Source organism: Aethalodelphis obliquidens, unplaced genomic scaffold (genome assembly GCF_003676395.1).
Source record: "Aethalodelphis obliquidens isolate GAN/ISIS:26980383/991018 unplaced genomic scaffold, ASM367639v1 scaffold9, whole genome shotgun sequence".
In the NCBI taxonomy this organism is placed as follows: domain Eukaryota; kingdom Metazoa; phylum Chordata; class Mammalia; order Artiodactyla; family Delphinidae; genus Aethalodelphis; species Aethalodelphis obliquidens.
The window spans coordinates 40,470,118-40,497,299 of NW_020837953.1; the positions used below are offsets into that span (position 1 = coordinate 40,470,118).

A 27,182-nucleotide genomic window follows, 5' to 3' on the forward strand; every position below is an offset into this window, starting at 1 on the left:
CAGCAGCCCACAACCCTGTGTGATCTGGCTTCTGTCTAGTTCTCCTCCACTGCCTCCACTGGCTTCCTGCTGTTTCTTGAATAGGACAGGGTTATTTCCACCCCAGAGCCTTGGCACTGGCTGTTCTCTGCTAGAATCTTCTTCCAGACTTTATATGGCCTGCTTTTTGTCATTCATATCTTGACTTAAACGTCACCCTTTTAAAGAGGACTTTCTTGGGAATTCCCTGATGGCCAGTGGTTAGGGCTCTGCACTCTCACTGCCAAGGGCCTGGGTTCAATCCCTGGTCGGGGAACTAAAACCCCACAAGCTGTGAGGGGGTGGCCAAAATAAATAAATAAATAAAAAGAAAGAGGCCTTCCTTGACCACCCAGTCTGAAGAGGCTCCTGTCACTGGTTTAATCTCATCACAGCATTTATCACTACATTTTCTTCTTTATTGTTTTTTGTCTGTCCTCTGCCACTAGAATGTGAGCTCCAGAGACTTGTGTGTGGTGTTGCTGTCTCCCTAGGGCCCAGAACAGTCCCTAGCATATAGAAAGTGCTCATTAAACATTTGATGGGTGAATCTGTGAACCACAAATCTATCTCTCCACCTATCCATCTGTCCAGATATCCATAAGGTAATCCATCCAACAGTTAGGGTTGACAAGAAGATAGAAACGAGACTAGTTATTTCAACAGAGAGGATTTAATATAAGGTATTGATTGGTTAAACAGGTTCTGGAGGACTGAAAAAGCAGGAAGGAAAAACTGAAGTAACGTAGTCATTGTGAACGGCACCTCTTTTTTTTTTTTTTTAAGAAGATGTTGGGGGTAGGAGTTTATTAATTTATTTATTTTTGCTGTGTTGTGTCTTTGTTTCTGTGCGAGGGCTTTCTCTAGCTGTGGCGAGCAGGGGCCACTCTTCATCGCGGTGCGCGGGCCTCTCACTATCGTGGCCTCTCTTGTTGCGGAGCACAGACTCCAGACGCGCAGGCTCAGTAGTTGTGGCTCACGGGCCTAGTTGCTCTGCGACATGTGGGACCCTCCCAGACCAGGGCTCGAACCCGTGTCCCCTGCATTAGCAGGCAGATTCTCAACCACTGCGCCACCAGGGAAGCCCCCAGCACCTCTTAGAGCAGTGAATTATACAACTCATGTGACTCAAAGAGTGGCCCTGCCTCTGCACACAGTCTCCTCCCCAACCCCTGCCGTGCTTCCCCTTCATTTTCCCATTACTTAGCACCTGTTTGTCTTTTAGGTCCTAGCTAAAATGTCATTTCCTCTGAGTGACCATCCCTGAAGACAGTTTTCCTTCATATGAGTTATTCACAAGTACATATTTGTGTTCATTTATCTAATGTCCGTCTCCCCAACTAGACTGTAAACTCTGTTAGGACTTAGATTTTGTCCAGTTTGTTCATCATGTCATATCCAGTATCTACTGCAGAGTGTATGTGGTCGGTTAATAGTTATTGAATAACTAATACATTATCTATTCATCCACACATCCATCCATCTACCCATCCATCCTCATGTCCATCATCCATCCAACCACACCCTCATGTCCTCCTCCACCTAGCCATCCATCCATACATGCACCCATCTGCCCATCTACCCACACATCTGTGCATTCACTTATAGAGATTTGCCTGTCTAGTTTGCCCACCCACCTGTCCACCTACTGCCACCCGTCCTTCAGACTATCCAGCCCTCTCCTACGTGTGCATCCATTTGTTGTTTACTTCTCTGGCTACTCACCCACCCATCCACCCATCCATCCATCCATCCATCCATCCACAGGCTCTTAGCCAGGCCTTAGGGAAAAAAGGCCCTGCAGAAACAAAAATGAATCAGACCTCATTCCTGCATTTCCAGAGCTCCCTGTGCAAACAGGAAAAGGCAGGAGGCTTCCCCCACCCCAGGGTCATGACACCCAGACCCTTGGGCCCTGGGATGTACATTTCTGTTGCCCCCTCTGATAGGAGTGCCCACATCCAGAGTTTGCTGCCCTGGCCCCACAGATGGCCCAGAACCCAGTGACAGGCCTGAAGGAGCCCTACTTCCCACCCCACACCCGTCTTCCCCGCCTACTCACCAGCTCTGCAGCCATCCTCATCATGGTGAGGGGGCATTGGGCCCTTGCTCTGGAAGGACTGTGCCCTCCAGGATGCGCTGGTGCCCTGGTGGACCTGCCTTCCAGCTCTGACAGCTCTCCCTGCTGGCCCCCAGCTCTGTGTGGCGATGATTTTCCTGGTGTCTCTCATCATTTACTGTGGCATCATCAGCATTGCAATGTTCCACACGGCCAACTCTGTGCTCGTGACCCAAGCGAGTGCCCCTTGGAGCAATGGAGGGTGGGACCACTGTTCCAGACTCTGGGCACAACGGGGGCATCCTCAAGTTCCTTCTGCCTCTCCACGTGGCTGGGCTCAAGGTGATAGCCATCACTCTGCCTAGGCTGGTAATGTTGCCAACATCGGCAGCACCGTGCTCTACCTGGTACTGATCCTCCTCCTGGTCCAGATCTACACCTCACTGGCTGAGCAACTCACCAGGTGGGATGAGTAAGGGCAGGAGATCGCAGGGGTGTCCTGGCATCACTTGGGAACTGTGAGCCCTGAGGCAGGGCTCCCTGCATCTCAGAGCCTGCAGCTCCCACCTCGGTGTCCCCAGCCTGCTCAGCCAACCTCAGATGAAGGTGGCCAGGGGGGCATGGTTGGCCTTAGGGGAAGGTGGATTGGGGACAGAAGCATATGAGCTGACCCAATGGGCTGGGCCTGCCCCCTTACACTCAATAAAACTCTGACCAGCTCTGCCTTTCTCCCAGAGATGCACAGAGCCCAGACCCTCCATGAAGATGCCTTCACTTTTAAAGTCTTCATCTTCCAGTTTGTCAATTTCTACTCCTCTCCTTTCTTTTTTTGTTTTTCTTGGCCACTCCACACAGCATGCTGGATCTTCCCCAACCAGGGATAGAACCCACGTCCTCTGCACTGGGAGTGCAGAGCCTTAACCACTGGACCGCCAGGGGAGTCCATCTACTCCTCTCCCTTCTTTGTGGCATTCTTCAAAGGCAGGTGAGGACTCCCCCCCACACCCCCACCAAGGCTGTCGACTCTCAGATGATTTGCCAGCAGAGTGGCAGCATCCTTGAGCCTCTAGATTTGTCTCTACCAAGGTCTTGACCTTGAAGTTGGTCCTTGATTTCCCTGGACTTCAATTTTTTTAAAAATATATTTATTTATTTATTTATTTTGGTTGTGGTGGGTCTTAGTTGCGGCAGGCAGGCTCCTTAGTTGTGGCTCGCAGGCTCCTTAGTTGTAGCATGTGAACTCTTAGTTGTGGCATGCACGTGGGATCTAGTTCCCTGACCAGGGATCGAACCTGGGCCCTCTGCATTGGGAGCATGGAGTCTGAACCGCTGCCCCAAGGAAATCCCTGGGCTTCAATTTTCTCAACTGTAACGTTCCAGTGCATCATTGGGTAAATGTGAAACTCGAACACCTGCATTCATTCATTCACTCAACCTCCCGTTGCTGACATTTGGCTTCATCACCATCTTTGTGGTCGCCTTTCCACTGAGCAGTCTGGACTGGATGCTGGGGACACAGAAATGAACCAGAGCTGGGCCTTCCCTCTAGGAGCTTCCAGTTTTTAACAAGGATGCGTCAGAAGTCTTCAAGGGCTAGACTCCCAGGAGGTGGTGTTACTGTGTAATTGCCATTGTCATTTGGCAGGAATGGGAGGGAGAATCACCAAAAGAACCACCCCTCCCCCCACCAGCAGCATGACTCCCTCTTCCTGGGCCAGAAATACCCAATTGACTTCTCATGGGTTGAGCAGTAGATATGGGCCATGGTCCCAACAGGCCTTGGGAACATAGCCTAGTTGGGGGCGGTGGGACAAGGCCTCTCAGCAGCCCGGTCACCAGTTATCTCTCAGTGGGTGGGCAGGGAGAGAGATCAGCCTCAGCGTGGAGTTTAGCTGTGACCTGGCTCCCGAAGGGGTGGGCACATTGCCAACAGATGCGGTGGGTCTACAGGATTGTGGGATACCCTGGTGAGCATGGCAGGCTGCTTGGCATGTGGAACGAGGACGTGAGTATCCTTAGAGAGCCAGCTCTTGAGGGACAGTGGGGGGCATCACACCCTCAGGTCTGGCAGGGCAGGATCTGCCTCTGGGGCCTCCAAGGAGTAGGGGGCCAGCCCCTAAGCCCTGAGTAAGGTGCTGTGTGTCTGCCAATCACAGTGAGCCTGGAGGCTGACTTCTCGAGCTTGCTCAACAGCTCTTCATCATCACAGTGGGCAAACAGCTGGTCAGCAACGTGCAGGAGTTCGTTGTGCTGTGAGCGCAGGGGATGATCTGGGGGTTGGGCCTAGTCAGGCTGGGGCAGGGGGCCTTTATGAGAGCAAAGCAGAAACCACCCCCCACCATGGGGGTCAGGACCCTGGAACATAAGTCCTAGTTCTGCCTCCTGTAAGCTCTGGCTTTGCTTCTCTCTAAGCCTCAGTTTGCTCACCTGTACAACGGGGACAATAATACCTCTCCAAGAGAGTTGAGTGGATTAAATGATATGCTGAACAGGAAAGAGGAGGGCTTTCTATTAGCATTTTAGATTGGGGAAGGGCTTTCAGAGACCGAGAATGGCCATGTAGGAAACACAGAGTTTAAGAGCCCTGGACTCTAACAAACAGGACTTGAGCTCTGGTTGCACCATTTACAACTTGGGGAGCCTTGGGCCAGGTCTCTGAGTCTCCATTTCCTCCTCTGTAAAGCGTGAATAATCATGGTGCCTATCTTTAAGGGAGTGGGAGGATAGAAATGGCATTGTCTGGTCCCAGGAAGCTGAAGACCTGACGGCAGAAGAGACACCTGGCCGGGCTGCAGGACACCCAGATCAGGCAGGAGCAGCGGCGCTGGGAGGAGGACTGTCAGCTCATTGAGTTCAAAGGCCAGTTTGATGAATACCTGGAGATGGGTGAGCAGTGGCCCAGCAGTACCAGGCCCAGCAGGGTTCCTGGGGGCCTGGCCCAGCAGGGGAGGTGACCCCAGGCCTGACGCTCCCCAACTCCAGTGCTGCAGTCTAGGTTCATCACCATCTTCGTGGCAGCCTTCCCACCGGCACCCCTATTTGCTCTGCTCAACAACTGGGTGGAGATCAGACCGGACACCCAGAAGTTCTGTGTGAGTACTGGCGGCTGGCGGCTGAGCGGACCCGGCTGCTCCTGCTTGAAGCCATTGCCTACCTTTCTGTCATCATGAATGTGAGGAGAGGGGGGTAAGGAGGGAAATACAGGGTCAGAGGGGGAAATGAAGATCAGAGACTGGGAGGAGGCTCGGGAATAGGGAAATGGGGGCTGAGGTTGGAAATCAGGGTGAGAGATTGGGAAATAGGGGCAGAAGGCTAGGATCCTCGGGCACAGGCTCCTGCCTGCGGGAGTGGGGCTGGACCTGGGCGGGGATGAGTTAGGAGACTGGGTCCTGAAAGGCGGGACGGCCTTCCTGTGAAGCCCCCTTGCAGGCTTTCCTCATGGCCTTCACCTCGGACTTCCTGCCACGTCAACTTCATGCTGGCGCCCGCACCCCCTGCTTACCTTGCCTAGGGCAACCACACGCCCTGCGGGTGGGAGAACCACCGGCCGGGGCTGAACGCGGTGGGGCGGGGCCTGCTTGGGAGGGGCGGGGCCCTGAGTCTGCGGACCCGCTGGGCCTGGCTGGGGGCGGGGTGCTGAATCTGGAGGCGGGGCAGTGAGCTTGTGGGAGGGGTGGGGCGGGGCCTAACTGGGAGGGCAGGAAGCTGAGTCTAGGGGGCGGCTAGAGGGCAGAGGTGGCTGAGGGTACTGCTAACCTGGCAGGGCCAGGCTCTAGGGTGGGGAGGGGTGGGAGTGCCGGTCGCGGAGTCGAGAACCTCGCGGGACCCCGCGCCCTCCTCAACCCAGGTGCAAGGGCTTTCGCGACGCTCAGAGAAATCTCACCCTCTTCTACTGGAAGCTGCTGGCTGTGCGTCTGGGCTTCATCATCGCCTTCGAGGTAGGCTCAGCCATCTGTGCGTCGGACAGACCCGGGTCCAAGTTCAGGCTGTGCGGCTGACTGGCTGTAAACGGGGTATATTACAGAATAGGATCTACTTCATAGGATCGCTCTGAAGATTCAGTGGCAAGTACTTGCACGGCATAGTGGGTACTCAGTGAATTAATGTCACGACTACTACTATTATTGTCTCTTGGCAACAGCCCTGGAGCTCCTTCCAGCTTTGCTCAAGATCCTCTTTCTCTAGCTCTGATTCTAACAGGGTCCCTAGTGTTAAGGGGTTCGAATTATACCTCTGTGTCTTTGGGCAAATGAGGACCTCTTTATGCTTCGGTTTCTTTACAGGTAAAACAGGGGAAGTAATTTACTCACCTTCTAGAGTTGTGAGGATTAACTGAATGAATACCCGGAAACCCTCAGAATAGTGCCTTGCACTTAGTAAACGCTCAGCAGATTAAGATTGCTAAAGCAGTCCTTCTCTTTGGCCCCTCCTTCTCCCCAGCACGTGGTGTTCTTCCTGGGCCTCATCGCCTGGCTCGTGCCCGACGTGCCAGCCGCCCTGGCTACCAAGATAAAGCGCGAGCGTTACCTGGCCAAGCAGGCGCTGGAGGACGACAGGGAGGCGCTACTTTCGGTTAGCGCCGCCCACGGACCCTGGCCCCACCCCCTCTGACCACGCCCCTATGCCTGCCCCCAGGCCTAGGCTCTGCTTTCTTGCCCCGCCCTCTTGTTTGGCCTCGCCCAGGGGGAGGATTGGCCGCTTGCCCTCAAATTTTCTCCTGGCCTCCCTCTTCATCCAGCTCCGCGCACGCCACGCCCCTTCTTTTACACTGTTTCCACCACTGTCGCTTCTGCTCTGGAGGGCCCTCCTGCTCAGCCTGACCTAGCCTTGCTTTCCGTCCACTGCAGCAAGGGCGCTGTTCCCAGAGCCCAGGACGTAGGGTCGAGTGAGGAGAGACTGCCCTTCCAAGACCCTAGTTCCCCCAGGATCCTCCCTCCTTTGGGGTCCTCTGCTTCCAGCTAGGGGTCTGGGCAGTACCTTGGCCAGCGGCCCCAAGGTCGGCCCTGGAGTTGGGATGAGAGGGCTGGGGTTCTCTGAAGACCCCTAGTCCTGCATTGCCTCCCTCTTCATGTTTCCAGTGTCCTGCTCTATGTGCAACGCTGACAATAATCCTCTCTGCGCCCCAGCGTGCCACCTCTCCATGGACATCTGGTCCCCAACCACTCTGTGCAGTGTCTCCTCATTATGTGACTGTGCTCTGGGGGGCGAAGTGGATATGAAGGAGTGAAGGGACCTAACCTCTCTGAACTGAATGGTCAGCAGTTGGTAAGGGAGAGCTCATTAGGGTCTGGGCGTGGACCTCCTGCCCTGTATGCTCATCAAGACCTGTAGTGTGTCAATAGTAATGAAAGTGTCTATAGTTAGGTCAGCTGAGACACCTCCCAATGGACTTCCACACACTTTTCACCAGATCCTCCCCAAAGCCTGGTGAGGCAGTACTGGGCAGTAGTTAAGGGCACAGATTGGTGGTGGAGTCACAGACCTGGGTCTGAATATGAATTCTGACTTTTATTTGCTGTGTGACCTTGGGCAAGTTCAATTTCATCATTTGTAAGATAGGGATTTCATAGAACTGATGAGAGATTTAAATGGGATAATGTACTTAACATGTACAAGTCTCATGTCCTCATCTGGTAAGTAGGAGCAGTAACAGTATCTATCTGGGTTGTGGTGGATATTAAATGATTATTTATGTGAAGTGCTCAGAACAGTGCCTGGCACACAGTGAGTGTACAATAAGAGTTGTTAAGCAACGTGAGTATTAGTATTTGTATACATCTTCATATTAAGTGTCTGGCAATTACCAATTGCTCAAATAAATGGCATGCGAAGGGGATTCCCTGTGGTCCATTAGGACTCCGGCGCTTTCACTGCCAGGGCGGGGGGTTCAATTGCTGGTCGGGGAACTAAGATTCCTCAAGACTCACTGCGTGGCCAAAAAAAAAAAAGAAGGCATGCGAAGATTGCATACCACTGGGCTATTTGAATTTTTTTTTAACATCTTTATTGGAGTATAATTGCATTACAATGGTGTATTAGTTTCTGCTGTATCACAAAGTGAATCATCTATATGTATACATATATTCCCCTATCCCCTCCCTCTTGCATCTCCCTCCCCCCCTCCCTATCCCACCCCTCTAGGTGGTCACAAAGCACAGAGCTGATCTCCCTGTGCTATGTGGCTGCTTCCCACTAGCAATTTTACATTTGGTAGTGTATATATGTCCATGTCGCTCTCACTTCGTTCCAGTTTACCCTTCCCCCTTCCCGTGTCCTCAAGTCCATTCTCTACATCTGCGTCTTTATTCCTGACCTGCCCCTAGGTTTTTCAGAACCTCTTTTTTTTTTTTTTTTTTAGATTCCATATATATGTGTTAGCATACGGTATTTATTTTTCTCTTTCTGACTTACTTCACTCTGTATGACAGACTCTAAGTCCATCCACCTCACTACAAATAACTCAATTTCGTTTCTTTCTATGGCTGAGTAATATTCCATTGTATATATGTGCCACATTTTCTTTATCCATTCGGGACATGGAATTGGTTTTTTGAGGGCTCATTCAGTGTGGACTAGAGTCTGGGAAGTCTGGTGGAGGAGGCTGTTGGAGATGGTGAGGGTGGGTCATTACAGGTAGTAGGGGAGGATAGATCATTCATGAGGAGCTGTGATGCTGGGAGGATGGCCAGGATGGTGCCAGGTGTGTCACATCACTGGCTTTCACGATTTCTGTCTCCCAACCATAGAGATGAGTGATCCCTTTATAGATGCTGTAGCAGGCTCAGAGAGGATCAACACACTGCAGAGTTCTCAGGATCCCTGAGGAGACCATGGCTTGGGAGTTTCTCTGCAAAACTCCCAGGATGCTCCCCAGCCCCAAGAAGCCCCCTGAGCACATCTCACATTTGGGAAGCTCCAGAAGAGGGGTGACCTGTCTGTCCCCTGGGAGGAAAAGCAGTGCCTCCCCCATCTTTAGGATGTCGGTCTGGGGTCCTTCAGAGCCTCTCCTTGGCATAGGACTCCCATTGTTCCAGCCCCCCTCTTGTACCTCAGACTGGCCAAACCGGTTCTGGGAAAGGGGGGCGGGGAGCAGGCACGTTGAGACAGCCGCCTGCCCGCCCGCGAGGTTCCCTCCGCCCTTGCCTCCCCTTCTCCCTGCCCCACACAATACCCGGGAGCTTGCATTGCCTGGCTCAGGGGCCATGCTGACATCGCCCCCTGAGGACCCGGCTGCATCCCCAGAGCTCCCAGGGTGTCCTGGAGCCCTGGACCGTGCTGGAGGCTGGACGGAGCTCCCTGGCTGAGGTAGGGCCCCACCTGGCTGCCAGCAACCCCTTCGTCCTCCCGCCAGTCTTCCCAAGCGAGTCCTTTGTGCAGCCTGCCTGGCCTCTGATCCTGGCTCCCACACACTTAAGGCCTCTTGGGGCTCCACAGCCTGCTTGGCCTGGATTCCCTTTCCAGTCATGACCTCCCACTTGGCCTTGTTCCTTAAGGAGAAGAGGGGCCCTGGCAGGGCCCTACTCCTCAGGCAGCAGGGCAGGGGGCACCAGGGAGGGGGAAGGGAAAAGCTGGGCACAGGAGGTCGGAGATGCTTTCTCTGGACCATAGTAGTGTCCAGGGACCTTCCCTGCCAGCCTTACCAAGTGGGCCCATTGTCCATGTGATTAGCAGTGCCCACTGGATGGGACCCTTTCTGGCCCTGCCCATCCTTCTCAGCCTGCAGAGATACTCACGATGACCAAAGTTTCCTAGGTGGGGTGGCTGAGAGGGGCCTTAGGGGCTGCTTTACAGATGGACACACTCAGGCCCAGGCCCAGGCTATGATTTGCCTAAGGCCAGTGTCAACATAGGGCCTTGAATGTTGGCAGGGGTTTTCCCCTGTGGGTTCCAGAATGACCCTTGCCTAGTGGGCACTAGAGTATCCCGTGACAATGTCTTGGGCAGGTAATGTCCCTCTGTTACCTGGGGCCAGTCTCTTCCTGAGGTTTTTTTTTTTTTTCTTCTAGCAGAGATAAGCTATAAACACTATGAACACAGTTCTGCCCCTCCTTGGTCCCCAGCATTGAGGCTGAGTGGACAACATCCATGGAAGGCCACAGGGCTGGCATCCTGGCTGGATGGGTCATTCTCATTGTCCCTTGGCCTGGACGGAGGTGGAGGCTGACCCACTCCTGACTTCCTCCCTAGGGACCTGCTTCCAGCCTTGTGGCCCCTGAGGAAGCCTTACACGCCCCCTCCATTTACCCAGCCTTCTCCTCTGAGGCTTTAATAGGGGGTGCTCCTTGGAATTCCCTGGTGGTCCAGTGGTTAGGACTCTGTGCTTCCATGGCAGGGGGCACAGGTTCGATCCCTGGTCAGGGAACTAAGATCTCGCATGCCATGTGGCATGGCCAAAAAAAGAAATTTTTTTAAAAATTGGGGGTGCGGGCTTCCCTGGTGGCACAGTGGTTGAGAGTCTGCCTGCCGATGCGGGGGACACAGGTTCATGCCCCGGTCTGGGAAGATCCCACATGCCGCGGAGCGGCTGGGCCCGTGAGCCATGGCCGCTGAGCCTGCGCGTCCGGAGCCTGTGCTCTGCAACGGGAGAGGCCACAACAGTGAGAGGCCCGCATACCGGAAAAAAAAAAAAAAATTGGGGGTGCTCCTGCCCCAAGGGTTCCATGTTTTGCTCATTTATCCCTGCAACTGACAAGGGCAGGGGGTTCCTCCCTGCCCTCTAGGGGCTTCCAGAACCCAAGTGGAGAGAATCACCCAGAATACAAGGGAGCAGAGTGTGTATTCTTGCACATGTGTACCCACAGAAGCAAGTGGGACTTCTGTGTTAAGGACTTCTGATTCCAGCAGAGAAAGAGACCTGTCTGGTGGGCAGTGGTCCCCTGTGTCTCCTGCCACATGCTTCTACAAAATAGGTGTGTCTCACCCTCACTGCCTCAGTTTCCCTAATTCTGTGATGACTGAAGCCATCCATCTGACTAGAGAAAGACTAATAACACTCAGAAGAATGACAATCAACTGCAAAGCTCCCACTATGTGATAGGTGCTTCATATGCATTATTCTTTTTTTTTTTTTGCTGCGCCGTGAGGCATGCAGGATCTTAGTTCCCCGACCAGGGATTGAACCTGTGCTCCCCTGCATTGGGAGCGAGGAGTCTTAACCATTGGACTGCCAGGGAAGTCCCCCTGCATTATTCTTTTTTTTTTTTTTTTTTTGCGGTACGCGGGCGTCTCACTGCTGTGGCCTCTCCCGTTGCGGAGCACAGGCTCCAGACGCGCAGGCTCAGCGGCCGTGGCTCACGGGCCCAGCCACTCCGCGGCACGTGGGATTCTCCCGGACCGGGGCACGAACCCGCGTCCCCTGCATCGGCAGGCGGACTCTCAACCACTGCGCCACCAGGGAAGCGCCCCCTGCATTATTCTTAATTCTCCTATTAGCGTTTTGAAGCATGACTGTCCCATTTACCAGATAAGAAGAGACTTGCTCCCTGTGGGGAGGGTCTGGAGGAGTAACTGTCCCTCAGGAGAAGCCACCCTACCTGTACTCCAGGCAGGGGATGAGAAAGCAGGGGGAAGCAGGTTGAGGGACTGCAGAGAGTGGGACCCAGTCACAGATCCAGCTGTCCTCCACTGGGTCCTCCCCTCTTTCCCTCTCTCCCAGGGTCACTGACACTGTCACTGTTTCTCTCAGGCTGAGGCTTTCTCCCTATCTCTGTGGACCTGGGTCCTTGGGTATTTCAGCCAGAACAGTTCACTCTCACTTCCTCCAGGATGCCTTCCTGGAATGCCCGGGTTGAGCGGAGCCCAGCACCCTAATCTGACGGTTCCTCTGTGTTGGCTCTTGCCAACCTGGATTGTAACTGTTTTCATTTCTCGCTTCCCCACGAGACTGGCAATCCTGCGGGGCATGAAACATTTGCCCATGTGTCTCCCCGAGTTTTTCCGGGCTTCACATCTGTCTCTGAATATCTGGTCTGTCTGAAATTTTCCGTGTCTCTGTCTCTGTGTCTCCATCTCTGGGTCCCTGAATGTCTCAGCGTCTGTGGTTTTCTGGTTTTGAGTGCTTTGGGGTCTTGGTTTCTGGGTTGCTGTCTAAAGGGTCTCAGTTTTCCAGGTCTCAGTCCCTCGGTCTCTCAGTCTCTGTCTCCTGGGTCTCCTGGCCCTGCGAGGCTGGGCACTGCCCCTTTGGCCTGAAGGGGCCTCTGGGGGGTCCTCGCTGCCCAGCCTGCCCACAGCGAGGCCAGGCTAGGGTAGGCCCCCGCCCAGCCCGCTGCCTGTTCCCTCCCTCCCTACCCGCTTGCCTTACCACAGGGTTTGATGAATCAAACTCTTTGTCTGGGTGGGATCTCCCCCAGCCAGCTGGGCAGAGAGAGGGCTTCCCCTGCCGGAGCAGCCGAGCGACATCAGCTGTGGGCCTTGGCTGGAGAGGTGAGGGGCTGCAGGAGGGCAGCCGGCAAAGGGCCACGGGGCAAGGGCTGGGGGGCTCAGACCCCTTGATCAGTAGACCTGTCCTGAGGCTCCGGCAGCCTCCCTCGGGACGACGTCCTGCCCAGAGAGGACACATTCAGCCTGGCCCGATCCTGGGGCGGGGAGCTGGGGTAGGGAAGAACCCCTCCCTCACCCCAAGCTGAGGGGCTGGGGCACTTCCCTGCCCGTCTCTTGGGAGGGCCCAGTCCGATCTGCGTGGTGGCCCGCCTGCCAGTGTGTGACCCTCCCAGCCAGCTTGGCATGGGTGTGGGCACCACTCAGCGCTAAAGGCTACAACTCTGGGCGCGGGAGGGGAGGTTGGGTAACACCAGAGCAAGGATTTCTGGGCCTGTGTGTTTGTATCTGCATCATGGTGTGTGAGTGTGAATGCAACAGGAGTGTGAGAAAACTTGAGTGGATATGGAAATATCTGATGGGTCATCATGTGTTTGTGAAAGTCTGAGTGAATATATGTACTTGTATAAAAATGTGTGTGAGCCTGCGAATTAGAAATGTCTGAGTATATCTGTGCAAGTATGTATGTCAATGTGTATACTTGGAAGAAAATGTGTGTGGATGTGCATGGAACAGACATGGGTTTGTGTGACAATGTGTGTATCTGTATGTCTGATTGCATGTCAGTGAGAGTTAGGAAATGTGCAAGGTGCTTAAAAGCACAGACTCAGAAGCTAGACTGCCTGGGTTTGAATCCTGGCTCCATTATTTACCAAATAACAACTTCTGTGCCTCACTTTCGTCACCTATAAAAAGGGGCTAATAATAGTATCAACTCGGGGTTGTTGTGAGGATTAAATGAAATAAGATGTGTAAAGTACTTGGCCTGTCATTCAGTAAGTGCCAAGTAAGCATCAGCTATTACTATATAATAAGGTGTGTGTGTGCTTGTACAGATGTGTGTACACAAGGCTTTGTCCAGGTCTCCAGGACATGGTGCTTACTGGCCAGCCCTGCTGTCCTGTGTCTCGCTCTGATGCCTTCTCCCCTGCAGGCCCAGGTGGGTGGCAGAGCAAAGGAGGAATGGACTGTGGGCCACCTCCCGCCCTCCAGTCCCATCTGGCTGGGCCACCTGGCACTGCCCACCGCCCAGTAGCTGTGTGCCAGCAGGAGAGTCTGTCCTTTGCGGAGTTGCCCACCCTGCAGCCCCCGAGCCCTGTGTGTCTGGATCTCTTCCCCGTCGCTCCAGAGGAGCTGCAGGCACCTGGCAGCCGCTGGTCTCTGGGGACCCCTGCTCCTCTCCAAGGGCTGCTATGGCCACCATCCCCAGGAGGCCCAGACACCGAGATCTCTACCGGTGGGGGAATGCGGCCCAGCAGGGCTGGCAGCTGGCCACACTGTCCTAGTGCCCAGTCCCCAGCTCTGGAGGGACCCTGGAGTTCCCAGCACCTACAGCCACAGCGCCGGGCCAGCCACGGCTCGGAGAAGAAGTCAGCCTGTGAGTCACTCAGGGTGGGGGGGTGGTGGCCTGGTGGGGAGGACGAGGAAGAGGTTGGGTGGCTCTTTTAGGACCCGTAAGCCCCCAAATTCCCCAAATAGGTGGGACAAGTGATAGATTTTAGTGATAAGGGAACTGGGGCTCAGGGGAGGCAAGTGACTTGTCCGAGGTTACACAGTGAGTGGCTGGCCTGGCCTCCCTGGTCCTTTGCCCACCCGTTGCCGACTGCAGTCAGGCACTTTGCTTCCTCTCTGCCCCTCTTGTTGATCCCATTACTCTGGGGAAAGTACCCGGCAAAAACATTGGCCTTTCTCATAGGCACATCCCGCTGATGCTCAGGGCCACAGAGCGGTGGCAGGGAGGAGAGGAGAGACCCCAGTGGGTGCCAGCCTATTCTCTCTCACCCCACCTCCCCCTGCAGGGCGCAAGATGCGGGTGTACCAGCAAGAAGAGGCCCTTGGCAGCCCTGAGGCCCATGCTATCTTCCTAGAGCCAAGCCAGGCGACAGAACAGGCCCTGAGCACAGCAGAGCCTAGGCCGCTGGAGCTGCCTGGGCCCACCCGAGTGGGCCTCGAGGGGCCTGAGCGGAGGCGCTTCTCAGCCTCTGAGCTGATGACCCGGTTGCACTCTTCCCTGCGCCTGGGACGGAATTCGGCAGCCAGGGCACTGACCCCAGGGTCAGGCCCTGGAGCTGCTGCCCGGGAAGGTACAGCCTCCTCCCCTGGGCCCTAAGAACAGCCCAAGAGCCAGACGCGGGGTGGGGCACAGCTCACGCTCACTGGATACCTGAGACTGGGGCCTGGTCAACTGGAGTGTGGTGGTGCCCCGGTGCCCAGCGCCACTCTTGGGGCCACCCTCCCTCAGCTCTTGCCCCCTCCAGGGAAAGCGTCTGGAAGAGAGTCGCGCAGTGTAGAGATGCGGGTGGACGCTATGGCGATGCCGGCTCTTGTTGACCTGAGCGGGGGCCACGGCAGCTGGCCCGAGCCCAGGTACCACCTCCCACTGCGGCCTTGGGTCCGAGGCGGGGTACAGGTGAAGAAGGGCCCTGACACTCCCTTTCTTAGGCTAGATGCGCAGGAAGAGCCGGCTCCGGGTTCCAGAAGCGCCAGCGAGCGGCGCCAGTCACGGTTCCTCCTTAACTGTACGTGGGAGGGGGTCACCGAGGAAGGGTCTGGGGGCTTTGGTGTACTGGGAAACTGGGGTTTGGAGAGTTGAGAGGTAGGGCTCTTGTGAGAGGGAGAGAATTGAACTCTCAGTATCCAGCACAGGGGCTAGCACGCAATTGGTGCTCAAGTAGTGTTCGTGGAATGAGTGAGTGAATTAATGAATTCACTGAGTCCCGCTATCCGAACCATCGGAAAGGCTGGTTAAGCGAGGCGGGCCCTCGGGGGAGCCTGGGAAGAGCCGGGCAGGGCTGGCGGGCGCCCCACGGCCCTCCCCCGCCCCTCTCCCCGCCCAGCGGTCCTCTACCAGGAATATAGCGACGTGGCCAGCGCCCGCGAACTGCGGCGGCAGCAGCGCGAGGAGGAGGGTCCGGGGGACGAGGCCGAGTGCGCGGAGGAGGGGCCCGGGCCGCCGCGCGCCAACCTCTCCCCGAGCAGCTCCTTCCGGGCGCAGCGCTCGGCGCGAGGCTCCACCTTCTCGCTGTGGCAAGACATCCCCGACGTGCGCGGCAGCGGCGTCCTGGCTACGCTGAGCCTGCGCGACTGTAAACTGCAGGAGGTGGGCGCCGGGACCCGGCGGGCGGGGCCGGCGGGACTGCCAGCCGTGGGAGGCGGTCCTGGGGCCCAAAGAGGCCGGGGCAACATAAGGGGCGGGGTCAGGAGTAGGTGGTCCGCGGAGTAAGGTGGTCCGCGGACTAAGGCGACGCAGGCCGCAGGGGTACCCGGCCAGCGGGACTACAAACTGCAGTAGGTGGGCATGGGATCCAGCGGGGAAAGAGGGGCCACAAAAGAGGGGCTGTCAATGGGGAAGATGGGTCTAGAACACGACAAGGTGAGGCTGGATGCAAGCGAGGACGCAGGAGCCCTGGAGTCAAAGGCGAGTGGGGAAGCTCGATGGAGGGGCGGTGTCAACGGGGCAAGGCCTAGGATAGGGCAGGGCCAGAGGAAGGGCGGAATCTGGCTGGGCCTTATGACAGAGAACACTGAAAGCGGGGACTGGGCTGGGGGAGCCATGCAGAGCGCAAAACGCAAGGTGCGCGCAGGACCTAGCGAGAAGAGCAGGGGCGGGGTCGGAGGGAGGGCGGGGCTCATGGGAGGGCGCAACAGGGAGGGGCAGGGCCATCAGAAGACTAGGGCCCGGCTGGATGGGCGGAGCTAAGGGCGCAAACCAGGGCTGCAGTAGGGTTTGGACAATCGCAAGAAGCAGGAGGCGTGTCTCCGAACCCCATCTGGCGCCAGATCCTGGGTGAGGCTAGAGAAGGGGAGGCGACACCGGAGTGCAGCTACGTCTAAGGAGGTGGTGTCCAGGGCTTGGGGTGTGCGTGGTGGGCGAAGCGGTCGCATTCAGCGTGGGCTGGTTCCGCCTTTTCAATCCTGCGTCCGCCCTCACTCAGGCCAAATTTGAGCTGATTACGTCCGAGGCCTCATACATCCACAGCCTGTCGGTGGCCGTGGGCCACTTCTTAGGCTCGACCGAGCTGAGTGAGTGTCTGGGGGTGCAGGACAAGCAGTGGCTGTTCTCCAAATTGCTCGAGGTCAAGAGCACCAGCGAGAGGTGAGGGAGTGGTCTGGCCTCGCCGGGAATCAGGGACCGAGCCTGGGGTCCCATATCTGGGGTCTCATCCTGGTGCTGGCCCTGACCCCTCTCTGACCTTTCAGGTTCCTACAGGACCTGGAGCAGCGGTTGGAGGCCGATATCCTGCGCTTCAGCGTGTGCGATATTGTGTTGCACCACTGTCCGGCCTTCCGCCGCGTCTACCTGCCCTATGTCACCAACCAGGCCTATCAGGAGCGCACCTACCAGCGGCTGCTGTAGGGCTGGGGGCTCTGAAAGGGGAGGTGGGGGAGGATAGGGGAGTCTCAGGCAGCAGTAGGTGCAGAGGACTGGGTGAGGAAGGGTGACCTGGGAGGGGAAGGGTACCTGTGAAGGGCTCTCTCCTGAGAACGCACCTCAAGGACAAAGGGGGTGGCTGGAGTCGTGGATCCAGAAGTTCAGGGTCACCTGTGATCGCAGACCCTCCCCTCTCCCCATTTTCCAGCCTGGAGAACCCCAAGTTCCCCAGCATCCTGGCTCGCCTGGAGGAGTCTCCCGTGTGCCAGCGTCTGCCCCTCACCTCCTTCCTCATCCTGCCGTTTCAGAGGATCACCCGCCTCAAGATGCTGGTGGAGGTACCTAGAGGGCACCAGGCTGTGGGGAGGGCTGGGTGGGGGAGATGCTGCTGTGCCCTCCGCAGCTCCTTCCGGGCACCCACAGCTGGGCAGGGTCACTGGGAGAGGTCACAGCCTGCCTCACTGTGCTGACCCCACCCTCCAGAACATCCTGAAACGGACAGCACAGGGTTCAGAAGACGAAGACATGGCCACCAAGGCCTTCAATGCACTCAAGGAGGTGAGCTCGGCAGGGCGGGAGATGTCTGGCTTCCAAGGGCCTCCCCGGAATCCCTGTGTGCCTCTAAAGGAGCCCCAGCCTTCAGAGTCTCTGGTCCCCAGGTGGGAGCCTGAGGCTGGGCTCTGGGAGCCGGGGTAGGGGGCGCTGCAGGTGACCCACCTCTGGTCTCCCCAGCTGGTGCAAGAGTGCAATGCCAGTGTGCAGTCCATGAAGAGGACAGAGGAGCTCATCCACCTGAGCAAGAAGATCCACTTTGAGGGCAAGGTGCGTGACCTCAGCTGATAGGATGGGGGCACGCGAAGGGGCAGCCCTGTCTCCTCCTTCCCTGGGGGCTGCAAGCCAGTTCATCACTGTCCAACCCTCCCAACTCCTGCCCTGTGCTCTCTGCCCCGCTGCCCCCGGCCTGACCTGGGCTCCCGCTTGCCTCCTCTCTCCTCCCAGATCTTCCCGCTGATCTCGCAGGCCCGCTGGCTGGTTCGGCACGGGGAGCTGGTGGAGCTGGCCCCGCTGCCCGCAGCACCCCCTTCCAAGCTGAAGCTGTCCAGCAAGGCAGTCTACCTGCACCTATTCAACGACTGCCTGCTGCTCTCCCGGAGGAAGGAGTGAGTCGGGGCGGGGGTGGGTGTAGATGAGAGTGGAGCTCTCTTCTTCCCTGCCAACGGGCTCACAATCAGTCCATCTGACAGGCTGTGCTCCCAGGGCTCCCTGAGCCTTGGAGGTTCCCCTAGGAAAGGCAGAGCCAGGGCAAGTCCATCTTCTGGACCTGAGAATCAAGGGCTGAACTGTGTGCCAAGAACTCTGAAGCTGCTCTGAGCTTAAGCTAATTGGAGCAGAGATTAAAAGCACACCCTAGAGTCCCAGTCTCCCCTGAGTCATAATGATACTGATCAACATTTACTGAGAGTGTATTCTGTTCCAGGCATGCTATGTGGATTGTTCCCTTTAATCCTCTAATCATCTTCCTGAGAAGTAGTCTCCCTTGTTTTTCTCGAGATCATGGAGCTAGTAAGTGCAGGAGCCAGGAGGAGGCCAGGTCTGTCTGATGCCAGATCGCAGGCTCTTAACTATTGTACTATCCTGTCTTCCATATGTAAAAGAGAAGGGAGATTCAATGTGATAATATGTGAAGAGTTTAGCAGAGTGCCTGGTACATAATGAACATTCACTCAGTATTAGTCTTGATTATTATAAGTTTGGGATGAGGGAGAGACTGCTGGAATGATGTAAGCCTTAAGGCTGGATGGGACATCTTACGCCATGAAAAGGATGGACATCCTATGCCGTGAAAAGAGTTCATTGCTGATTTACTCATTCATTCAATGATGCATCACTGAATCCCTGTTCTATACTGGGCCCTCCAAAGTGTGTAGGAGCTCTCAGACCAGTGAAAATACATCCTGATAACCACCTGTTCAGGGTTTTGATGGAAGGGGGTAGTATACTGTAGTATCCCCTGGTGTGGGGTGAGAATCAGTAAAGTTTCACAGAGGAAGGAACATCTGAGTTGGGTTTTGAAGGATAAGTAGGAGTTTTTCAGGTAGAGGAATTTGGGGGGATATAGCCAAGTCACAGAAGGGTACAAGAGCAGAGTATGTTTGGGAGACGATGAAGCCTAGTATGGCTGGATTTATAGAGGGGAAGGGCAGGAGAAGGAAGTTGGGATGTTGAAAGTCATGGCAGGGAGGCTAGACTTTCTGAAGGCAGTAGGGAACATGGGGAGTTAAGCAGAGGCGTGATATTTACTCCAGGCCAATTTGGAGAATGGGCCGGAAGGGCAGAGACCAGAAGCTCTTGTAACTGCCCAAATGAGAGTAGATGCTCCAGAAGTGGTAATGGGCTTGGGGATAACTGGATTCTGGGGACCATAAGGAGATAGACAGATAGGACACAGCTACTGGTTGGGTGTCGGGGGAGAGGGAGGAAAGAGGTGAGAATGAGGACTGAGTCTCCTTTTGGGCAACTTGGTGGCGTCTTTCACTGGAATGGGGAACAGTGAAGGGACCTGGTTTGGGGTAGGAGATACTGGTTTTGTTTAGATGGGTTGAGATGAAGGAATTTATGGAACATCCTTGACCCACCCACCCACGCATCCTTCCCACAAGGGTTTATCAGACCCAAACAGTGGGCCTGGCAGTGTTGGGCGCTGGGATACAGCGGCAAACGAGACAAAGTTCAGCTTCTCTACCAGTTAGAGAGTCAGACACGAAACAGTCCATAGATCTCATCAGGGGAGCTGCCCAGTTGGTTCTTTGGAGCAGAGCCTCCAGGAAGAGGTTCAGAGAGAAGTGGAAAGTGTGCCTGGGGGCCAGGGACTGGTCTCCATCACCTTCCACCTCTGTCAGTGAGCCAGCACGAATGGAGCCCCTGTTCCTTTTAGGGACTTTGCTGGCTGCCAGGGAAGCGGTGCCCTGTGCAGCCAGGTTTCTTTGAGGAGGGACCTAGAGGGACAGGTGACCCCTTCTCCTCTCTTGCAATCAGAACTCATCTCGTCCTGAGGGTGGGGGCCGGGCTGACCTCGCCTCCTCTGGTCCTGCAGGCTGGGGAAATTCGCCGTCTTCGTCCACGCCAGGATGGCTGAGCTGCAGGTGAAGGACCTGAGCCTGAAGCTCCAGGGCATCCCTGGCCACGTGTTCCTCCTTCAACTCCTCCATGGGCAGCACACGAAGCATCAGTTCCTGCTGAGGGCCCGGACAGAGTGAGTGGGCTGGGGTGTGGGGAGAGGACCCCCCGGCAGGCACAAGGCCTTTATCTCTGGCTTCAGGATGGTGGCATAAGGCTGGACATGGGCAGAGCTGGCATCCAGGGTGTCCTGCACCTGTTCTGTTCTTATGCTCAGAGCTGGGTGGGCACCGGCTTGGGAACAGGGCCGTGGGTGGGCCCTGGGGTAGAGAAGACCTAATTCTGGGTCCCAGGTCTGGAAATCGTATCCAGTTCTCCCAGCTCCGGTTTCACCACCCTGGCCCTGGGAGACTGCACTTTGCATGTTGTGACAACTCAGACCCCCTTTCCCTAGAAGTGAGAAGCAGCGATGGATCTCAGCCATGTGCCCCTCTACCCCCCAGGAGGACAGGGAGGTCATCAGCGAGGGGGAAGGTAACAGCCTGCCCCCTACCCCCACTGGAGCCACATTCCCTGGGCTGGGTACCTCATTGCTCTCCCCTTTCCTCCAGCCCCGGGTGTCCTGTTGCCAGCGGGGTTAGTGCGAAGAGAGATCAACTGGCCTGGGGCAGGCAGGGGCAGCTCTGTGAAAGCTTGAAGGATGGGTAGGCTTGACATAGGACAGACCAACCTCCACGTGCACAGGTAGCACCCTGGAGATGACATAGCCTTTTACATCCTCCCATTTCGTCCCCGTTTTACAAGTTAGAAAACAGATTCAGAAAGGTAAAGTGACTTGTCCAAGTTCAGCTAGTAAGTGGCAGAGCTGGGACTGGAACCCAGGTCTGTCTCTAGCGTTGCATCAGTTGCAAAGAGGACGGAAACCAGAGTGGCTGGGGCGTGGGGGTGGTAGGATGAGGGATCTGCTCTGTTGAGCCAGAGGCTTCTGGGTATGAAATGAGGCTGGTAAGCTAGGGTGCAGCCCATCAGAGAGCATCTTGGTGTAGTGGGTACCAGGTAGCTTTGGAAGGTTTCTGAGAGAGGGTGTTAAGGCTAAGCTAATGAAGGGGAAGGTAGGGAACTCATTTCCACCCATGTGCCAGGGTGCTAGGGGCTTTGTATATGCCTTTATTTTATTTAATCCTCATGACGATCCTATTAGTCATTAGTCAAAAATCCTATTCATTTTTCCTATCTGAGAAAACTGAGGCCCAGGAATGTTAGGTAACCTGCAAGGTCATACAGCCAATAAGCTGGTCTAGCCCCAAGGCCTGTGGTTTTCCCGATACTCCCAGCCCACCTAGTGTGGTAGAAGCAGCTGAGGGCCTGGACTGGAGCTGATTCTGTGACTTGAGCTAGGGGTCCTGTTTGGGTTGGAGGGTAAACTTCCCACTCCAAAGAGGTGGTCAGGGAAGGCCCCTGAAGGATGGGGAGGGGCAGCCATGAAAAGATCTGGGGAAAATCATTCCTGGAAGGCAGAACAGCCAGTGCAAAGGCCCTGAAGGAGGAGGGAGCCTAGAGTGTTTGAGGAACAGCAGGGTTACAAGTGTGACTGAGCTTCATGAGCGAAGGAGAGAGGGGAAGATAAGGGAGGTGAGGAGGTTAGCACGGGGGGCCACACCAGACTGTGTAGGGCTTTGTAGGCTGTGGGGAGGACTTTGGATTTTATTCTAAGAGGAGCAGGAAGCCCTGGAGGATTATAAATGGGGGAGTGATGTGGCTTGAATCTCAGCTGAGAAGGAGGGACTGGAGGGAACACCAGAGTAGCATGAGGGGACATACAAAGGGACCATTACTGTTTTGTGGGGGCTTTCTGGGGGCAGTTAGACCAGGAAGTCAGGAACAAAGTATTGAATTGAGCTGGGAAGATGAGAGCCCAGGCACGGAAGCAGTATTGAAGCCGGGAGAGACTGGATTCACCTAGAACTTGTGTTTAGGGTCAGAGAAAAGAGTGGCCAGGGTGGACAGAGGAAAAGCAGCAGCAGAGACTACCCTCCCAGCCCTTATTTGCTCCTGCCGCCTCTCCCTGCCTCCCCCTGCCCCATCCTACCCTGGGGACTCCCTCACTCTCCCTTGGGCTCTCAGACCGCCCCCAGGTTCAGTGTGTCAGGACATACAAGGCACTGCAGCCAGACGAGCTGACCTTGGAGAAGACTGACATCCTGGCAGTGAGGACCCGGACCAGTGATGGTGAGAGGGGCCTCCTGGGAAGGCCGCCCTGATGGGGCTTCAGTGGCAGGAAGTAGCTAGGTAGCTAAGACTGCACAGGAAAAAGGTTATGCAAGTGTTGGTCAACCACAGCATTCAAGAATCAAGTTAAAAAAAATAAATAAATAAAATAAATTTTAAAAAAAGAATCAAGTTAGACAAGAGGAGGAACTTCCTGCTTGCAAAGATTAGGATTGAGAGTAACTGATGAGGGAGAGTGGGAAATCCCTTCTCAGAGGATGTCGGGAAAAACAGGTCAGAAGCTCATCTACAAGTCTGCTAGAGGCCTGCTCCTTCCTGGATCTGGGGGATGCTGAGATGATGTCACCTCGGCCCCAGGGCTGCAGACGAGGCTTGTATCAGGGCCTAGGTGTTTCCTCGCAGACCTAGCCCAGGTGTTCCTTTGATGCCACTGATGCAACTCCTGGCCTATGTGCCCTTAGGCTGGCTGGAGGGGGTCCGCCTGGCAGATGGTGAGAAAGGGTGGGTGCCCCAGGCCTACGTGGAAGAGATCAGCAGCCTCAGTGCCCGCCTCCGAAACCTCCGGGAAAATAAGCGGATCACAACTGCCGCCAGCAAACTGGGGGAGCCCGTGTGATGGGCAGCCATGGCCTGGGAAACCTGCTCCACGCCCGGCTCCTGGACAGGCCTGGAGGGGGCCTGCAGTGTCTCCATGCCCCAAGATGCTGGCACTGGGACTACTGTTCCGAGACCTGGCATTGAGAGTACAGGCTGGACACAGGAGGGGCTCTCCCCTGTCATACTACTCAGTGTCCACAATTCAGGGACGAGGGTAGTTTCTTCCTCTGGCATGGGGGCCACAACTTGTGACCTCTGATATCTGGCAAGGGCTGGGGCCCTCTCCCTTTCCTGCCCTCGACACTGCCTGACTCTTGGTCCCTCTGGCAGGGACCTGGCTGGCAATGGCTGTGGTGCTGCTGGGTGCTGGGACCTGTACATGTATATATATCTGGAGTCTTCTGGCCTGAGCCTGTGTGGGCCCTGGTTGCTGTGACCTGTCTGTAAATAAAGTCCCATAATGCCTTTGCTTGGAGTCTGTGAGCCTTTTGGTGCTGCCTCCACCCCAGCCCTATTTCCCCAGCTAAAGATCAGGAGGGTCTCTGGCTGCCTCCCACTGGGCATTGGCCCTTCTGTAGAGTTTACCTCTTAACCAGAGGAGGGTGAGAGAGGGGCTCTATATCAGTTAGGCTGCTTTGGGCTGCAATTAACAAAATATCAGATTCAAACAGTCTTAAATATTAAAGAGAATATATTAGTTCTTGGATTTTTTTCTTACAGCTTCTTTAACAAATTAGCACAAACTAGATGACTTAAAACAACAGAAATTTATTCCATCGCAATTCTGACCAGAAGTCTGAAATCAGTATCGTTGAGCCAAAACCCAGGTGTCGACCAGGCTGTGCTCTGTCTTGTAGAGGAGATGTGCTCTAGGGGAGAATTGTTCCTGGCCTCTTCCAGCTTCTGGTGGCTGCCAGCATTCTATGGCTTGTGGCCGCATCACTCTACTCTCTGCCTCCGCGGTCACATTGCCTTCTTTGTGTGTCTGTCTAATCTCCCTCTGCCTCCCTCCTATAAGAATACATATGGTTGGGGCATCCCTGGTGGCGCAGTGGTTAAGAATCCGCCTGCCAATGCAGGACACATGGCTTCAAGCCCTGGTCCGGGAAGATCCCACGTGCAGCTAAGCCCATGCGCCACAACTACTGAGCCTGCACTCTAGAGCCTGCGAGCCACAACTACTGAAGCCCATGAGCCTAGAGCCCATGCTTGGCAACAAGAGAAGCCACTGCAATGAGAAGCCTGGTCACCGCAACAAAGAGTAGCCCCTGTTCGCCACAACTGGAGAAAACCCGTGCGCAGCGGCAAAGACCCAACGCAGCCAAAAATAAAATAAATAAATTAAAAAAAAAAATAAAAGAATACATGTGGTTGCATTTGGGGCACACCCAGATAATCTCCCCATCCTATAATCCTTAATTTAAATCCCATCTGCAAAGAACCCCCCTCCCCTGCCTTTGTCCTATAAGATAACATTCACAGGTTCCAGGGATTAGAATGTGGATATCTTTTTGGGGGGGAGCATTTCTCAGCCAACTGAGAAGTGTAGTGGCGGGATGGGCTTCAGGCAAGGCTTGATCCAGTGGCTCATTGATGTCACTGACAACCCAGCTTTTTCCATTTCTCTACACTGTTGTCCCTATAATTGGCTTCATCCTAAGGCTTCCAGGGGCTTCTTCATTTACATCCAAAATGGAGGAAGAGAATTGTCTTTGTCCTAGCATTCCCTGTCAAAGTCCTGGGATGTTTTAGACCTGCTTGGGTCACATTGCTACCTCTGGGCTGATCATGGTGGCCAAGGAATGGTGTGTGCTAATAGACCTAGCCTAAGTCATGTGCTTTATCTCTGGAACCAGGTTATATTCTCTGGAACCCCAATGGATCCCCAAGTGGAATCTGATGGCTGCTGCAAAGGAGGAGTAGGTGCTAGGGAGGCCAATATTCACTGAAACCCAAGTCATCCATGAGAGTGGAAGGACCTGGGAATAATGAGCTTGGAGATGTGTACACACCTGAGGGGATAGGAGCATCCTTTATCTCTCAAGAGGAGGTCATGGGGCAAAGGAAACAAATGAGTTAGGGTGGTCCGAGAGGGCAAACATGGGCAGATGGGAAGAAGCTCAGACCCATGAAGAAGGCTTTGGGAATGACTTTCTAACATGAGATGGTGCAGGGAAGGTGGAATGTATGGGCTAAGAAGACAGACATATTTGAATTTGAATGCTGGTTCATACATTTATATCCTGTATGATTTTTTTATTTTTTGGGGCACATTGGGAGTGCAGAGTCTTAACCACTGGACTGCCAGGGAAGTCCCCCGTATGACTTTTTTTTATTAATTAATTAATTTATTTTTGGCTGCATTGGGTCTTCGTTGCTGCGCGTGGGCTTTCTCTAGTTGCGGTGAGCAGGGGCAACTCTTCGTTGCGGTGCACGGGCTTCTCATTGCGGCGGCTTCTCTTTTGCAGAGCACGGGCTCTAGGCACATGGGCTTCAGTAGCTGTGGCATGTGGGCTCAGTAGTTGAGGCTCGCAGGCTCTAGAGCGCAGGCTCAGTAGCTGTGGCGCACGGACTTAGTTGCTCCGCGGCATGTGGGATCTTCCTGGACCAGGGCTTGAACCCGTGTCCCCTGCCTTGGCAGGCGGATTCTTAACCACTGCGCCACCAGGGAAGCCCCCCCGTATGAGTTTTTAAAATATAGCTTTTACTTTGGAATAATTTTAGGTTTACAGAAACGTTGCAGGATTATACAGAGAGTTCTGTATACCCCTTATGCAGTTTCCCCTAATGGTAACATCTTACATGACCATGGAACAGTTGTCAAAACTAAGAAACCAACGCTGGTACATGACTATTAACTGAACTCTAGATTTTCTTCCGATTTCACCAGTTTTTCCACTAACGTCCTTTTTTTTTGTTCCACGAGCCAGTCCATGTTCCCACATTGCATGCAGTTGTCACATCCCCTTAGACACCTCTAGTCTGTGACCGTTTCTTAGTCTTTCCTTGTTTTTCATGACCTTGACAATTTTGAGGAGTTCTGGTCAGTATCTTGTTAGACTGTCCCTCTGTTTGGGTTTGTGTGATGCTTGTGACTGGGCAGGAGCTGTGGGTTTGGGGAAAGAAGACCACAGAGGTGAAGTGCCCTTCTTGTCACATCATCCCAGGAGGCACGTCATGTCCCCATGACTTATTACTGGTTGTGTTAACCTTGATTACATGGTTGAGTTTGGTGTCTGCCAGCCTTTTCCACTGTGAAGTAACTATTTTCTCCTTTTCACAGTCTGTTATTTGAAGCAAGTGGAGCCCACACTCAAGTTGGGGGGAAGCCATACTCCACCTCCTGGAAGCTATATCTACATATATTATTTTGAATTCTTCTGTTAGGAAGATTTTTCCTCCTCCCACCTCCCCCTCCCCCCATTTATTTCTATCAGCGTGGGCCCATGCCTTTATCTATCTTATTCTTTGGGTTATAATTCAATACTAGGTTATTTATTTTATTGTTCAGATTGTTCCAGCTTTGGCCATTGGGGACTCTGTCAGATTAGCTCCTGTGTCTGTGATATCCCCCATCCTTTTTTTTTTCTTTTTGAGCATTTCCTTACTTTCTGGCACACGATGCTCCAGGTTCATGTTGTATTTTCCCTTTCTCAGCACCAGAATCAGCCATTTCTCTAAGGAGCATGGTTCCTTTTACTGAAGGGTGGTGTTTAGAAGCTAAGATCTGGGCACTGGATGTGCTCATTGCTATTGAGGTGTCACTGTTTCTAGGCCCTTTCATCAGACAGAGGTAGGAAAAAAATATATATATATATATATACACACACACACACAAAATGTGATTTTAGGCAAGATGCATAATGGCTCTAAACCTCAGTTTCCACCTCTGCAAAATGGGGATGGTGATAATAGTACCTACTTCACGGAGCCACTGTGAAATAAAGTATGTAAGGTTGACACAGTGCCTGGTCCATAAGAAATTGCAGAAAATGGTGGCTTTTATTGTGAGAGCTGCATAGCCAAAACACGGGAGCCCTTGTGAGGTGGTGAGGCCTCTGTTTCTTGAGGATTTAAGGAACTCGGAAAGTCCAGGAATGGGACTTCCCTGCACTGAGTAAAGACCAAACGGCCTCTCTGCTTCTTCCAGTGCTGAATCTGCACGGAGATAGCCAAGGTTGGCACCAGGTTGGCAAAGCAGAGGAAACAAGCGCTCCTCATTCAACCTGCCCTGGCACATCTGGCTGACACCGG

General features: G+C 54.5%; 1 protein-coding gene and 1 long non-coding RNA gene across 9 annotated transcripts; one reads left to right on the forward strand and one right to left on the reverse strand.

Moving 5' to 3' along the window:
* Positions 1–2,449: 2,449 nt before the first annotated feature.
* On the reverse strand, positions 2,450–6,520 carry LOC113622154 (uncharacterized). The gene is made up of 3 exons (XR_003433425.1): positions 6,388–6,520; positions 5,961–6,079; positions 2,450–3,584 (listed from the first exon to the last, which is right to left on the reverse strand). It is a non-coding gene; the product is annotated as an uncharacterized LOC113622154 (long non-coding RNA).
* ARHGEF19 (Rho guanine nucleotide exchange factor 19) lies at positions 5,255–26,733 on the forward strand. 8 transcript variants are annotated; one of them, XM_027110034.1, is made up of 18 exons: positions 5,255–5,608; positions 5,925–6,015; positions 6,518–6,649; positions 13,548–13,991; positions 14,413–14,697; positions 14,872–14,980; positions 15,056–15,132; positions 15,451–15,713; positions 16,549–16,709; positions 16,814–16,966; positions 17,194–17,323; positions 17,469–17,543; positions 17,718–17,807; positions 17,985–18,145; positions 20,080–20,238; positions 20,557–20,636; positions 22,227–22,331; positions 26,212–26,733. In XM_027110034.1, the coding sequence occupies exons 1-18, from the start codon at positions 5,516–5,518 to the stop codon at positions 26,313–26,315; spliced, it is 2,712 nt and encodes a 903-aa protein (XP_026965835.1). In that variant the 5' UTR covers positions 5,255–5,515; the 3' UTR covers positions 26,316–26,733. The 8 variants fall into 8 exon arrangements, with proteins under 8 accessions (XP_026965835.1, XP_026965836.1, XP_026965837.1 ...); XM_027110036.1 differs by lacking the exon at positions 26,212–26,733 and adding an exon at positions 22,793–23,397 and having other exon boundaries at positions 5,258–5,608; positions 13,743–13,991; XM_027110033.1 differs by lacking the exon at positions 26,212–26,733 and adding an exon at positions 22,793–23,397 and having other exon boundaries at positions 5,260–5,608.
* Positions 26,734–27,182: the final 449 nt, after the last annotated feature.